At 44.0% G+C, this 16,559-nt stretch overlaps 1 protein-coding gene across 2 annotated transcripts; it reads left to right on the top strand.

Annotated features, from left to right (window-relative positions):
- The first annotated feature begins 191 nt into the window (after positions 1–191).
- Positions 192–16,041, top strand: n4bp2 (NEDD4 binding protein 2). 2 transcript variants are annotated; one of them, XM_079500368.1, is made up of 17 exons: positions 192–620; positions 1,272–1,930; positions 2,027–2,286; positions 2,480–2,604; positions 3,825–3,913; positions 4,142–4,218; positions 4,938–5,078; positions 5,349–8,077; positions 8,597–8,682; positions 8,966–9,011; positions 10,186–10,412; positions 10,787–10,905; positions 11,106–11,232; positions 11,406–11,582; positions 12,505–12,673; positions 13,656–13,779; positions 14,210–16,041. In XM_079500368.1, the coding sequence occupies exons 1-17, from the start codon at positions 365–367 to the stop codon at positions 14,271–14,273; spliced, it is 5,475 nt and encodes a 1,824-aa protein (XP_079356494.1). In that variant the 5' UTR covers positions 192–364; the 3' UTR covers positions 14,274–16,041. The 2 variants fall into 2 exon arrangements, with proteins under 2 accessions (XP_079356494.1, XP_079356493.1); XM_079500367.1 differs by having other exon boundaries at positions 1,272–2,286.
- Positions 16,042–16,559: the final 518 nt, after the last annotated feature.

Genomic DNA, 16,559 nt, shown 5'->3' on the forward strand with positions numbered 1-16,559 from the left:
ATCTGTTATTACACACACACACACACACACACACACACACACACACACACACACACACACACACACACACTTAAAAAACTTTTCATTCACTGATTGTAAATAATTCAGGCAAGTTCTGCGTTTCACCGCTTGGAGTGCTGTCAGCTAATGTAACCCTGAGTTGTTTTGCTTTTCTGCAGCCATGAACAGAAACTACTACTACATTCGCGGTGGCCACAGATAGGTTGAGCGTGTGTGTCTGTGTGTATGTACTTTAGCCAGGAGTCAGGACCACATTTCAGCTTTGTTGTCAGACATTATTCACACGCATCGGCTAATGAGAGCAAGCAGCAGGTGCTCTTCCTACTCGGGTGACGGGTGAAAAATGCCAAGGAAAAAGAAAAACGGACAGAGCCCTGCCAGAGTACCACCACCACCACCCGGGTTAACCGAGGGCTCCCGTTCACAGGAACCAGCATTCGGTGCCATGGCGAGTAACTTTACCCCCAGCAGCAGCCGCAGCTCCGCCGCCGCACAGTCGCACTGTGACAAGGAGACGATCGTCCAAAACATGCAGGAGATGTTCTCGCATTTGGAGCCAGAAGTAATTTACATCGTCCTCTCCGAATGTGATTTTAAAGGTAGCACTTATAAACACGGAAGTCTTGTTGTGGCTGGCTTGCTAGCCATGTTGCTATCCAACTTTTTGGGGAATGCTGCTGGGTAGCTAAAGCAGCTAGCTCAGCTGGCTGGCTTGTTTTGAATGTTGACAGATAAGGAGTGTGTTGTATTGTATTGCACCTTAATGTCACACAGTTCGTGCTTCAAACACGTTGCAGCGGATTGGCCGTTATGTGTTATTGATTAATTTGAATCAGAAGTTGCACCACATTTAGGCCTATAATCTTTCTCCATATACTCACTTTATTACCTCACATTCATCATGACATGTCTAGACTAATAAACCCTGCCACTACTTGACTAGATATATCACATTATTGAAGGCAGCATGGCATGCAAAGCGTATGCTTGCTCAAGAAAGACCAGTACATCTCGAACTTTAATACCTAAATGTGTGTGTGTGTGTGTGTGTGTGTGTGTGTGTGTGTGTGTGTGTGTGTGTGTGTGTGTGTGTGTGTGTGTGTGTGTGTGTGACATGCTGCATGTTCTGTTAGTGGCTGACTGACAGTTGAAACGGTGATATTTTGACATGTGCAGCGGTGTAATTATATTTATAACTGAGATAAATGCGAATATTAAGAAAATAATATACGACTTTGTTTCTTCTGTAGTTGAGAATGCAATGGATTCTCTGTTGGAGCTGTCAGTTGCTGCTGAAGTTGCAGCTCCCTCCACCTGTGGCTTTGAGCTCACGGCTGCAGCCTTCCTCAGTCCCTCCCCCCCTGTTGAATGTGGCCCAGTCCTGGCCCAGTCCTCCAAACCGCCACGACTCCCTTTCTCCACATCTCCCCTGCCAGATGATCTTGACCTGCTTATTGATCAAGAGCTGCAGACACTGACAACACAGCCGGAATTAACGGAAGACCTGTATCTTTCCGCTGCCGAACCCCTCTCCTCTTTTACCCCGCCTATGGTCCCCAAGCAGGCACTCCCTGAGTTGCTTCAGTCCAGCCTGGAGGACCCCGAAGCTACGGAGACCCCCAAGAAACAGTCCTGTCTAGCAGGAGTGACCTCAGAGCAGCAGACGGGTCAAGCTCTCTCCCCACTTAACCAGCTCAGTATTTTGGGAGAAGAGGATGTTAGGGCTGAGTCTTCAGTACTGGACTTCAGCTACCTGACCTCAGAAACGCAAGCAGCCAAGCAGCATTCTAATCTGGACCTAGGTGCATCTGGGCGTCCGTCAGCATTCCAGGCCTATAGAAAGCAAGACCAGCCACCCGCTCCCTCACACACACCCACAGGAGGAATAGTGGGAGGCGCAAGATCCAAGGTGAGTAGTGCTACAAGTAAGGACTCAGTTAGCAACCAGCAATTATCCTGGAACCCTGACGCAACAGAATTCTTTCCCTACACCGATGGAAAGCAGGGTCCAGTCTTCATTACTCCTGTGGTTCAAAAGCCTTCCCCCTGGGAATCTCATCCACGATCTGGCTTTCCCTGGTTGGGCCAAAGGCCCGTCAGTCAAGCACCTCTCAAACCATCTGCCACTATTCCAAAGTCCTGGGCTGTACCTGTGACACCACAGGGCCCCGGCCCTCACATTGCACTCAACAGGCTTCGTTTGGAAGGGAGGGTCCTTGTGTTGCTACGGGGTGCTCCGGGGTCTGGAAAGTCCACTTTGGCCAGGTAAGCATGCTGTGTGTAGTTTTAAATTGTTTCGTTATTTCAGTCTAACTTTGGGGGTTGACCAATGATCAAAATGTTTCTTTTGCTCATAGAGCACATAAATGTACCATTGGAGATCAACGCAACTTGCTTTATTAAGAAGTATCAGTCAATAAACAGTAACAGTAACTTGTGTGTATGTGCATGTGTGTAGGGCAATGTTGGAACATAACCCAGGTGGAGTGGTGTTGAGTACTGATGACTACTTCTGTCGCAATGGAACATACCACTTTGAACCTTCTGCTCTGGGGGAAGCTCACGAGTGGAACCACAACAGAGGTAAATACGAAGGGCCCTATTTTTGGGAAACAATTAAACTGGTGTGCAGTCAAATGCAGTGTATGGGGCATGGAGACAGACTTGGTATTTTCGGGGGACCAGAGAGCAGAGGCGTATCTACAATAAGGCTAGGGCAGGCGTCCGCCTGTCCAAATCCATTTCTGGCCTGGCCAAAATCCATACAATGAGGAAAAAATAGGACATAAACAAGACCTGAGAACTATTAAAATGGACAGCTGATTGGCCGTTGCGGTAGAGTGCGACCCTCGATCACCCATTGGAATGTAAATGCATGCCTTTCAGCCTTTTTATCCCACTCGTCTGGCAGGTATATCTCTTTGAAAACCTTTAGTGCTACGATTGTGCGCAGGGAGACGATAATTAACATATCTTGCCTGGCCAAAACGTAATTCCTGGATACGCCACTGCCAGAGAGGGGCAGAATACCCTCTAAGTGGCTAATAGACGTTAAAATGACCCCCAGAAGTGTTTTAAAGCGAAATGGCACTTTGTAGCATTTGTACTACAGAATGAATAGTATTTCCCAGTGTAATAACACTGTTACAAAGATACCCGCAACAAGCCAGAGAGAACAAACATAGACAGGAATGCGCACAAATGTCCCATCCGGTTTTAGCGTGGGGAAAATTTGAATAACTCTTAAAGCTACCATTTGGAAATATCACAGCAGTTTTGTTGGATACAAGCATTAACCTTTGCCATACGTGGGTTAGCATGCATAAGGGAAACATTCTACATGTACAAGCTCGCGATGCGACGCATTGTGAGCTTGTAGATCTGCTATTTTCAAATGATTTTGACATTTAATACCGTATGAAATGGGACATTCTGCATAATGAGTACTTACAACTTTTGGTACTTTAAGTACATTTTGATACAGATACTTTTGTACTTTTACTCAAGTACATTTTGAATTCTGGACTTTCACTTGTAACAATTTTCTACATTGCAGTATTGCTACTTTTACTTAAGTAAAAAATGCGAGTACTTTTTCCACAACAGCATTTTTTGCTTTTGCCGTGTGCCTCACACCTGCCCCTAATTATGGTTATGAATATGGAATGATTATTAGTACTGTGCTACATTTTCATTACTGATGTTTTAAAACTGCACTTTGAAATACATTGTGAACAGTCTGGCTAGGAGGTCATATTTCCGTTCGTGACAACTGTCTGTGTTTTTCCACCTCTATCCCTTAGCCAAGGAGGCTTCTATGAGTGGTGCTAACCCCATCATCATTGACAACACCAACATGCAGACCTGGGAGATGAGACCCTATGTTGCCCTGGTCTGTCAACTTGTCATCAATACATGCAACATCCTATTTCTGACTAATTATTTAATAAGAACTACTAGTCAAAACATTTTTTTTTCATGAAATCCGTTTAATGTTTATTCTTTTGCACTATGTTCTGGGGCCTTAAAACATTCAAAAAAAGTAGTTTAATATCCATGTGGTCTTGGGAATCCTCAGAATAGTACCGTCTCACAAGGATATTGTCATATTTCCCCATAGGCTCTAAAGCATAAGTACAAGGTGTTGTTCCGGGATCCGGACACTTGGTGGAAGAACAAGCCCAAGGAACTGAAAAGGTGGGATCATGAGGTTCAAGGTTGTACTTTATTGTTACATCTTGTGTACAGGTACATAACTCTGTTTGGCTTCCTTACAGACAATGCAGCAGCATATAGATAGCATTGGAATCTTGCATCTAAATGAAAGGGGGTCCAAGTGATATGTTTTTGTTATAAAGCTCTAAATTGTATTACTGAGTGTTTGTTCAGTAACAGGGTCTCCCCAACTCTCTAGCTCTTTAGTAGACAGAAAATGCATTGTCAGGTCAGGATACCACTTTTATCCAATATCCAATTACACTTATCTTGTAACCTTCTGAATGAGTTCTCTCTTCTGATTGGATAAAATTGGTATCCCAACTTGTATTTCCTATTTACTAAAGAGCTGGCAAGAGACAGAGAGACCATGGTTATTGTTGAACCAGCACTCTATAGCAATGATTGCTATCTGAATCTAGAGCTATTTGAATCTTGTAAAACGCAACAGAAGACCGCTGAGTTGAATTTCAATATTGTCTGTCATTTCCTATTCCTATACACATAGTTTGAGCTGATGATAAATGATTGATCCAGTGAAATAGCTTCATTAGGACTCTGCACACCTAATTATGTTAGCTGACTGCGCTCTGTTGTCAGTCTTGAACTGAACTGGTGACAGCTGGCTCTGTTGCTGATGTCTTCTTCCCTTTGTCTAGCTTATATGTATTTATCCTTTGTCACTATCTGTACACTTATAGACGTTCTAAGCATGCTGTACCCGTGGAGAAGATCCGGCGCATGTTGGAGAACTATGATCGCTATGTTACTATCCAGGCTATCATGGGTGCACAGCCCCCCGAGAGGATACAGACTGTCCGGCAGGGGAGCAGGCCTCCACAGTGAGTGTCACCAGCCTACTCTAACTCTAATTGAAAAAAATATTCAAGGTTGTACTTTGTTACATCTTGTGTACAGGTACATATTGACAGTACAGCAGTACTAGACAATGACAGTAGAATAGTGAAAAACGTAAAAATATTAAAGAAAGGGAGAGTGCTAAAAAGAGCAAGTAGAGTATATATGTTGTAAGTCTAAAATGTTTTCCTTTTTAAAACTATGGACATCAGCAAATGTGTTTAAACTACTGTTCTTACCTCTGCTTTTCCTAGGCCAGTGTCCTCTGACGCAACTCACCCTGACATAGTGGGAGAGCCTGGGTTATCCAGGAGATCTGAGAAGCCTTGCTTCCAGGCGCAGCTCTTCTCCTCCCTTCCTGACGTGTCGTCTTCCGGGTGTGAAGGAGCGATGCGACTGCCAGAAAACACAGACCACAGCTCCACTGATTATCTGAATCCTCTCTCCAGTGAAAGGGTGCAGGAAAACCCTGAAGTCCCTGATGAGGATGAAGTGATGGATTTTATGGAGTTGGATTCCGAGCTAGATGCCCAGTTAGAGCTGGCTCATCCGATGGGAGACCAGGGAATCCCTGACTGTATAGTGGAATCTGTGTTGACGGAAGATCAACATTGTGACGAAATGCCTGAGTCCATCGGCCAAAGAGTGAAAAGAGAGAGGCGAAGCAGAAGGTCTGATTTTGAAATGTCAGAACCTGCTGATCTCGTGAAGGATACCAACCAGTCAGAGAGAGAAGCAGGTGGAGTGGAGGAGAAAGGGCAGATGAATGCTACGGCAGTGGTTGTGGGGGAGCCGTCGGGGGACGGGAGTGAGAAAGGAAGGCCAGAACTGTTGGAGTTTGTTGGGGACTGGCCCTCTAAAGGGCCAGGGTTAGAGCAACGGCAGGGGAGGCGAAGAGACATAAGTGGGGAGGAAGAGGGGCAGGGGAACAGAAAAGTAGATGGCCATTCTAACGGAATGAAAGCACGGCCAGGCCCCGATGTAACAGAGTTCCAGAGGCTTCTTGATCTTATTCAGACGGGTGTAACCTCCCCTGACGCCGCCCTTATTTGTGCCTTGGGAGAGGACTCGGATGGAGAAAGTGAGGAGGGGGACGGGTCACAGGAGTGTGATAGAGATGACCGTGAAGGGAGAGAACAACTCAAGAAGACGGTCATGGTTGACGGCAATAGAACTGAATTACCTGACTGTGTATTGGACTGGAAGGTATGCGATTCTTTTCTACTGAAGGAGCCCCCTCGACCTATAATGGTTGGGGCTGGAGCGGGCGTCAGTGAAAACGGACAACAGAATGTCAATGAGAGGAGAGATGAAATATTAGAGGCTGATAGAGAAAACCCCATTGGTTCTCGGTCTTATCTCAGCATGAAAAAGGATGGCAATGGTAGTGAGGCTGACCTCTGTCATACTGATAAGGTGAAGAAAGATTCCACACACAGCTGCTCCCTTATCGGCGTCCCCGTTGATGCTCATGACGAGAGCAGTCACAATGCTTTCTTTGAGACAGAGAGTAATGCAGAAGCAGATAGTGGCCCACACACAGGGGGCAGTCAGGAGAGGAGGCAGCGCCAGAGTCGCAGGTCTGGAAAACAGTGCAAGCTAGCCCTTACCTTCACTCAAAACTCTCCCTCGCCTAAATCCCTCAAAGACAGTCCTCACACCACAACCCCAAACAGTAGTCATCGCAGCATTGAATCGGACGTTGAGCTCAACTCTAATCCTGACTGTAACCTCACTCTTGATCCCAAACTAGACTTTGACCTGTCCCTTGACCCCATCCCAAACCCCAACCATCTGTCACAGGTAGAATACCTTTCCACTGGCCCTAACATAGATAATGGTTGCCCCACTCAAACAGACCCCCAAGACTTTGCCCTTCTTTGGCGCCTTAATCAGCACAATAGCCCTGCTGGCACAGTTGTTGCTGTGGGTAACCTCCCCAATAACATCACAGTCCTCTCAGGCAACCCCTCTCGCTTCCTCCCTAAGCTGTCCTGTGCAGCAGTAGTTGACCCCTCTGGCCCCAGTGTGATACCCGACCGTGCAGTGCACGATAAAGGCACACAGGTGGAAGAGAAAGACGTTTCGGGGGTTAGAAGCCGATTGGATAACCTACGTATCCTCAGCCGCCATTTTAAACTGGTCGGTTTTGACACATTGGAGGATCTTTATGACAAATGCCATCAGGACTTGGAATGGACCACCAACCTGCTGCTGGACTCTCAGGAAAGGTTCTTCAGGGACGAGGAAGGCGAGGAGGATGTCATTGTTTTGGCTGAACAGGACGGCCGTCCTCCTGCACCGCGTGTAGCTTCAGGCATGGACACTGCCTCTGGTGTGTTGGACGAGCTTCACCCTGAAGAAGAGGTAAAGGCGCAGCCAGCTGGAGGCGTAGAGGATGTTCACAGGTCAACCGACGCAGGTTCTCCCAGTAGGACAATAGTGGAATCATGTGGCGGTGCTGACAGTGAGCCTGGCTCAGCAGGGGTGATGAGGGACGACGGCTCATCGGTTGTAGGTGCAATTTCTCGACTTGCAATCAATCACGAGGACCGTTGTGATGAAAGACTGCAGTCCTCTCGGCCACTGCTCAGTCTGCTTGGAGACGTAGAAGACGGAGAGGGATATGAGGACACCCTGCAGGCAGGGAACACGGAGACAAGTCCATGTAAAGACTTTGTCGACTTAGAGGGAAGATCTTATGGCGGCGATGTGGATGATGGCGAAGCACATGGGGAGTCGAGGGATGAGAACGGGGGAGATGAAATGTCTCAAATGGATGAGGTGACCCGGTCGCTTGTAGTTCAGCTTGCGGAGATTAAGAGACGAGAGGGACAACAGAAGAAGGAGCAGAGGAAAGAGCAGATGGAGTGGAAGGAGAAACATCGGAGCCACCTGGACATTCAGAGTGTAGAGCTCAAACTGCCAACTGAGCTGGCATTACAACTCGCTGAACTCTTTGGTCCTGTGGGTATAGACCCAGGTAACTATTATTCTCTACACTCTCTACACTCGTGTGCACACACACACACACACACACACACACACACACACACACAGTGTAACTATTCAGTGTCTAATGGCATGGGTTAGGGATCTCAGACAGTGATTGTTAGTCATCTATGCCGTCCACTACAGTATGACTCCAAGTTTGAGCTTGATCTGACCGCCAATATAAAATGAAACTTAATTGTGAGTTATCATACATCACATTACGTGCTCAGCCAATCAGCTGAGCACAATCCGTGCTCATACACACAAAGCTGTGCAAAACCCCTCAAATATATAAAACATTTTTTTAATGTATAGGTGACTGAACGTCATTGAACTTCATTCTTGCCTCTTACAGAGCCACGCTGTAAAGATATGTCACATGACCTCCCAATACGAAATCAAAATTACAGTCCAAAGTCCTGTTTTTTTTTTCAGGATAAGTTCCTGAGCCAAGCTTTGTGATTGTCTAATAGGATTAGGGAGCACTGACATAACCTTCTGCATTCAGGTGAGTGCTCTGCTGAAGACTACGCTGTGCAGATGGACCTGAACCTAGCCAAGCGTCTCCACCAGAAATGGAAGGACTGCATCCAGGTCAGATGTTGTTCATTTAGCAGCTTTATCAGTTGAACCGATACACCCATCTCACATTGCTATTGGAGATCAAAGTACAACTACAAAGTGTATCCTAATCTCAGGTGTGTGTCAGTGCACGCCTGTGCATGTGTTCCGCACAATACAAGTTCCCCACGAGGAAAGGGACATTTCTATGGTTAAGACATGTTTAGAGTTGGGGTTAGCAATACGAACATGTATGCATATGTGATGACTTGACTTGCCATTTGTAACCTTGACCCCTGTGAAATATGTGTTACAGGAAAGGCAAAGACAAGCAGCGCTCTCCTATCACTTGCTTCAGGAAAGTAAGAAACATACCCGTAAAGACATTATATTCATTATTATACAGCAATGGGCTATATGTATATATCTATTCTACATCCGAGCATAGACATGGTAACGCCCCGCCTGCCTCTGATTGGCCTGCCGACACGTCCCGTCTTGCCCCAATGGTCTCACCAGACTGTCCTCCGAGACGCGAGGTTACTCTGTGGTGGGAAACAATACAAGTACAAGAGAATGACAGCTTGGCACGCGCGACAGTGACTTGTAACCTTTATTTTTGTAGAAGAGGCAAACTAATATTGTTTATGCCATTTGATTGAATGATTGATTATACACGTATTTGTATGATTTGATTTGGGTGTGTTCTAAATTAAAGTGTTAATTATCGTGTATTCATGTAATTATGTAATACTAATACTAAAAAAGAAAGATCAAGGGAAAAGAGACCTTTTTACAGTACAATATGTTTCAAGTTTACACTGTACACATGTAAAATAAACGGCATAAACAATATATTAGTTTGCCTCTTCTACAAAACATAAAAGTTACTGTCGCGCATGCCAAGCTGTCATTCTCTTCATACTTGTATTATTTATTTATTTCCCACCACGGAGTAACCTCACGACAGACTATCCAGCATACAGCTATCCACCTCGGAGGAAAGTCTGATAAGGCCGGCAGTGTCGGTAGGCCAATCGGAGGCAGGCGGGGCGTTACCATGTCTATGCTCGGACGTAGAATAGATATACGCACACAGAATAACTCTTCCTACTTTCGGGCCGCTTCCCTACTTCCTTCACAGGTGTTACCGATGATACTAATAAAGGCTCTGTTCCATTTAGTTTGCAGTGGTTCTCAAAAAAAAAAGAATCAAGGACCCCCATAACCGAGAGTGTACAAATGTGTCCATTCGGTTCCATTTGTAGTGTCAGAGTTACACACCTGTACGGGGCCATTTGGAACCCACCAAGGACACTTTGAGACCCACTGGTGTAGCAGTGATTCCAGTGAGCCAACACGCTCAATAGCAGCACCCTGACTCTGTTTGACCAGAATGGAACACAGCCTTCATTAGTATCATCGGTAACACCTCACCCCTGGAAGTAGCCCAAGTTCTTTCCAAAATGACGTGTGTGCATGTAGCCCATTCTCCTGACTGTCACTGTCTTTGAACACTGACTATTGGATCTCCAGGCTCTTCTCACTGGGGAGAATCCCAGCTCCACAGGACTGCGCCCGGAGAGGGCCCACAGCCAGCCCACTTTCTCCTCGGTGCCGATGGTTATGCTTCACTAGGCAGCCAACCAGAGGCCAACCGGGATGTGGCGCCTTTCATGGACCACTGGAGTCTGCCCCAACACCACATCTCCCTTCGGGACATTATGTCAGAGGAGCAGGCTCTGCAAGAGACCCTGGAGAAGGTAACATAATGCATACAATCATAAATAAAACATCAAAGCTCACATACTCGCATGATCCTTTCAGTCTTTGCTGCAACACAATCTATATTAATATCTCATCTTATTTCATTATTTATTTGCTTGCACTTGGTTACCATTCACTTGCTCCACTCCTCTGTATTCTTCTTCATCCCCTTCTTTTTTGTGTACTTTCCAATTATTTAACCACATTAACACTGGTGAAAGTTGGCAAATTTTCAAAAAATTAAAAAAATAAATAAAAAGAACAGAGTGACACACAAAACAATTAAAGCTAAATGAAACCTGGACCTCGATATTCTACTCCCTAATAACCTTACTTCACCTCCCTCCCACCTGCCCTTCTTTTTGTGCAGTCCAGGCAAAGTCATGTAGACCAGCGTGATGGTGCCACCATTTTGAAAGAGCAGCAGCTCATCTCCCTCTTCCCCAACATCGACAGGCACTTTCTCCAGGACATCTTCAGGGACAACAAGTGAGACCTGAGTGACCCTAACGTTTGAGGTCGCTTTGTTACACAGTCAAATGAATGCACTGGACATTAAGTGCATTGCTTATGCACAGCACAATATACAGTTAGGGGTTAGACTCTTAATTTATTTGTTAAATGTATCAAGGGCAAGTGTGGTATGTGTTGTGTTTTACCACTGAACGATCCTTGTGCATTATGTCTAGCTACTGCCTGAAAGAGACTGAGCAGTTCCTCCGCTCCCTGCTGGATGAGGGGCCAGTCAAGACGGTTGTTGCCCCTGAGGCACCCAAATCTGACACCCACAGGACACCCAGCAAGGAGAGAGAGAAGGTATACGCTTTCATGAACCCACTGTTCTCCAAGCAGTATGCTAATTGAGTTGGGTAGGACTTGGCAGCAGTGTTTGTCTCTGTCGTTCTCGACACTATTTGTTAACACCATTGTGTCCTCCTCGTCACTTTTCTCTTTCCACCCCACAAACCTTCATTCCCTAACCCTGTCAGAGGCAGAAGCTCCCAGAGGCAGTCCAGCCCCATTACCAAGATGTGGAGGACCCAGAGTATGAGGACTTCAGGGCTGAAGCCAGTCTGCAGAGGGATAAGCAACATGAGTGCTTTATGAAGGCCGCAGAGGCATACAATCAAAATCGCAAGGATGTGGCCTCCTTCTACGCGAAACAGGTGGGCGACAGATAAAGAGAAGTCCATTTTAAGTATAGCGGTACAATGAGTTTAGAATCGCTGTTTTTCCATCATTGCAATTTCAACAACAAGGCAATTCAATGTGCTTTACATAAAAAGATGAAATGTACTTTTGTAAATACCGATGGAAGGTACTTTGAGAAAGAACAAGTATTTATATATTAAATAAAGCATACCCAATGAAACACTTGACTTGTGTGTTGCTATTTGCTGTTGTTGGATAGCTGTAGCACATGGCTGTGGTTCCATCTTCCTGTAAGTGCTGAGGATGACATACAGTAGACTGCTGACACAAATGCCTAGCTTATTAAATTTCAGTGTGCTGCAGACTCGGAAATAACATTGACAACTGTGGCTGGTTTGCTTTGACTCTGAGTGATGGCTATTTGATTTAGAAAAGAAACAGCGCACAGCAATATTATGCTTAACCAGCACAGTTGCCAGTGAAATTAATCAGAATAGATGGCGTCAACTGGAGTCTAGTAAAATGACTGTGGCAATGTCATCATTAGGGTATATTCTTGTTTGGTAATGGGACATAGCAGCTGATGGAAGGTGGAATGCATTTCACACCTGTGTCCAATAAGACTGTTTGAACATGTTAAGAATGCCAAAATGGTCTGTGTGAAATTATTTGGGTTCTGGCACGTTTCAACTTTTTAATGTAGGTCCGAACAGAAAAATACAAATAGTCAATCTAAAACCACTCACTGTTGTTTGATATTTTACTTATCACTTGAGAACACCACAACACATAATGAAAATGATACACTTGACTTGAGCACCTAAAATTAAAACCATTTTCTTCCCTGCTGGAATCAGTTTTGGCTTTGATTAAACATTATGTCTACATACATACTGTATACATTTGTGTGTGCTCACCCCTTTGCCTACCCTGCAGGGACACCTCCACGGTGAGCAAAAGCTAGCGGCCAACCGCCGCGCGGCAGCCCAGATATTTGGCCGGGTCAATGGATCACTGCTGCCGAGTAACATCCTGGACCTACACGGGCTGCATGTGGATGAGGCCGTACAGCACCTGTCCCAGGTCCTGCTGGACAAAACCACAGGTACTGAGCACATTAAGCCTGGTCCCTACTTGATCACACTATTGCTAACGTGAGCTTGTAGATTTGCTAGTTTTCAATTTTTGGCATTGCGACACCGTCGTATGACAGAGCATAAATTAAGCATTTCAGTACATAATGCATGGCTTGACGGAAAGATGGGGATATGATAGACAAGTTATTGTGTACGTGCATGCATCATTCATTGCAACTGAAGATAAATTATTTGTATTGTGGACAGAGAGTCTAAACTCCCAACATACAAACATTAAATGCACATGTATGCATGCACATGCATACATACAACAATTATTAATAACATCTTGAAAGCACAGTCATAAAAAGAAAATACAATAGACAACTACAAATATATCCATTAAATTGGAGAAAATAGGAGTGCTTAGCCACTGTAGAAAGCTGTGTGTGTAAGTAAGAGAGGAAGAGGAAAGGAGTATAGTGTGTGGGTTTTGGCACGGGGTGAAATCAGCCCTCAACGGCTTCTGACCTACATACATGGTAGGGGTTACTTGGCCCATGCATCCAGTATCCCAACCCAGTAGTCACTTTGAGTGGCACTGCACGAAAGCCACGGGTATGTACTTTATGTCGGACATTACTAACCCTAACCTCAGTCTTAACCGGCCATGTATGTCGGACTCCGTTGCCTCAGTCTTAACCGGCCATGGTCTAAAACTTCACTTTATCTACAAAAATATAAGTTTGCGGTTGGCACAAAAATAGTGGCGTAAGCAGGATTCGAACCTGGGGGGTATGGATTGAAGGTCTATTGGCTATGAGCTGGCTGCCAGATTGGGTTTCCAGGCTCTAGTAGAATATGACAACGCCAAACTCATGTAAAAAGAAAGAAAAGCCCTGCCTATAGTAGGGGAGGTGTAAGAAATGCCCTTCCACATCCCCTCCCCATATTTCTGGCAGAAACCGTTGAGCTGAGTTTGAATGTCCGTCTGTCTGTGTGTGTGTGTAGAGTACCAGCAGGGGCAGTGTCATCCTCGGCTCTCTGTCATCACGGGAAAAGGGAACCACAGCATGGGAGGCGTGGCCCGCATTCGCCCTGCTGTCATAGACTACCTCAATAACCACAACTACAGGTACAGTATACACACTCACACAAGACCCCGTACCTTGAAATGTTATTCTTTTTTTAATAGTTGAATAAATGCTAACTGAACAACATTTAATCACTTGAACCCTAATGCAATTCCTTGTGAGTCCGTTGATTGGCTATTTTTTAAATGTTTTTAAACTGTTAAACTTATGGATGCCAGTTTGAAAGTGGTTTAAATTAAAATACAGATGTGGTCAAATAATGGCAGCCAGACTGATATATTGGTATGGCCCCACATACACCCATGAACAAAAGCAAGGGCTCGCAACTCACTTTGTAATGCTCCAGGTAAATGTATTCACAATCACAGCTGGCAGGACATACAACGTTTCGACCCGTATTGGTCTTTCTCACCCACTCATCGGCGCAAAGCCCATAATCATTGATGAACTCTTTTTTTTTTCCTGTCTTAGGTTTACTGAGCCAAAGCAAGGTCTAGTGTTGGTCTCCTTGAACCTGAGCCAAAGCAAGGTGTAGTGTTGTTCTCCTTGAACTGAACAGAGGTGGACAGAAGCCAGCAGGAAGTCAAGGCCTGACGGAGGACAGCTCCTCTCCCTGTACCTCTTCCAAATGGTGTGCTTCTGTCAACCATTTGTCTTAATCTCTCCGTCATTTTACTTCTGCTGCTCTCTCCCCCGTTTTCAGTTTGTCAAAACGCCGCAACATCTTGAATGTTAGTTTAACCACTTAAAGCCCTATTTTAAACATTTTAAAACTTAATTTATTTTCTTCAAAAAATAGCCAATCAGCTATTTGAGAATGTTTTGAACATTTTCACCTACAATTACATTCCCAAAATAGAGCCATCAGGGTTAAATTGTTAAACTTGGAGACCCTACGCTACGGGTCCATTTTCATGCTCTTGAGAGTTAAAGTACCACTCAAGATTTCACTGCAGATCCACGCTTCATCGCTCCCTCTATCTTACCTTTATGTCTCTGCATCAGTGGTTGCTGGTTAGCCTGAGACAAGTCCAGGACGGTTATATTGGTTTTTTTTACCCCAATATGGTTGGGCAAGAGGAGAGCTTTTTATTTTTTATATATGGGTATCGAACGATGAGCGAGCTGCTAGGCCAGTATGTGCTGATTGACTAACTCGCCGTTCGCACATTAATTTCCCAAACACAGGCAAATTATATGCCCTAAAAAGTAATTTATATATGTATATAAAATATTTTTATTTGGAATTGGTAAATGAAAATGTTTGCAGATTGATAACATGTTATAGGGGATATTTTTGCACAGACGTGAATACATGTGTGCCTTGAGATATTGACTGTCCTTTGTGTGCCTTGGCCACAAGACGTTTGAAAACCACTGCTCTCAACCTCTCTTCCTCTTTCCTTTTTACTTGCTCAACCTTTTCATTGTTCTAGACGTAAGAGCTGCCAAAGTGTAAATCTACGTTAATTGTTTACTATAATTTTATCATCACATGAAAACATGATTGCTTTCATATTGTGTATATATAAATTATATATTAATGGACTATATTTGAATATGAACCAACACTTAAATTGGGATCAGTGTGTATTTTTGGTGCCAGATATCTGATATGAATGTACTTTTTATTCTTTAGAAAGGTTTTATCGCTACATTTGTATTAGCATTTTGCCTTTATGCCTTTTAAGGAGGATAAATATTTTGGAAATCACGTTTTGTAATGGTACTTGATTTTCAGTCAGATTTTGTTTTTTAAGTAATATGGAGATGTTTTAAAGGGACATTTTGGCATTTTATTGTAATCCTAAATATGGTCATTGAATTGGTTTTAATGTAAACTCAGATTAGCCTCTCATTTAAGTAACTGATACAACCTTTTAATGGGCTGTGTGGCAAATTAGTTTAATCATTTGCCTTGGTGCCTTTTAGAAGCAGTGCACAGAATACTTGATTTGCCACACGACAAAGCAAATAACTTGTTTCTGCTGCTACCGTTTTGTGACTCGGGAACAGTAGTAGGCTATACTACCACAACATTACGTTTAATTCTCATTGAGGCCAGTTACAGTAGGCTACTTGTTGATTCTCTTAAGCTTTTTCCCTCCATCTGCCAATATTATCGTTCTAGCGATAGGTATTACTCAGGTAACTGCAGGTTTAAAATATTTTTTCACTTTGTGTTGTATGTTTAATAGGCCTAAGTGGAACAATCATTTTTGAAGAGAATTTTGTATTTTTGTATTGTATGTTTATTATTCTACATGATGTATAGATGTTGTTGAATAAAGATGTATTTGAGACTTTTGTGATCTGCTTTGTGTAGGCCTATAGCCTTTTATATTTATTTCTGAGAAAATGTAATAAATGTAAATTACCTGTCCTAACTGCAAGATAAAAGTGTCCATCAGTAAGCAAGTCTTTACATTTTGAATGTAAGGACCTTTTCTGTCCCACAATTTATTAATGTTTATATGCAGTATAAAGTATGAGAAAGGCTATGATGCATTCAATGATGTTTATAGATTATGCATTGTATTTTCTATAGCCAGTTTGAAAACACATTTGCAATATTAGGCTATAGAAAAGACAATGCACAGTTACTAATGGGACCTGCATATGCAGTCCATAAGCGACGCGTGCAGAAGCAGATGCATTGATGCAGAGGAACAGAATCGCATCACCCACTCCTCCAACCGTCACCATGCAGGCGGATGCTTTCAACTTAGCGAAGAGTTTCGGTATCATAAAGTTATAACTCGTAAAGAAAGGTGTAGCTAAATTCGCTTGATCGTTCCGTAGCTAGCTATAGTGTTTGTTT

Source organism: Electrona antarctica (genome assembly GCF_951216825.1).
Source record: "Electrona antarctica genome assembly, chromosome: 4".
Taxonomy (NCBI): Eukaryota; Metazoa; Chordata; class Actinopteri; order Myctophiformes; family Myctophidae; genus Electrona; species Electrona antarctica.

Bases quoted from the DNA above. Each gene is read 5' to 3' on its own strand.
- n4bp2 (XM_079500367.1), top strand. From the start codon at position 365: ATGCCAAGGAAAAAGAAAAACGGACAGAGCCCTGCCAGAGTACCACCA. The intron at 3,914-4,141 runs GTCTGTCAACTT...ATTTCCCCATAG, and splicing joins TGAGACCCTATGTTGCCCTG to GCTCTAAAGCATAAGTACAA. The intron at 12,674-13,655 runs GTACTGAGCACA...GTGTGTGTGTAG, and splicing joins CCTGCTGGACAAAACCACAG to AGTACCAGCAGGGGCAGTGT.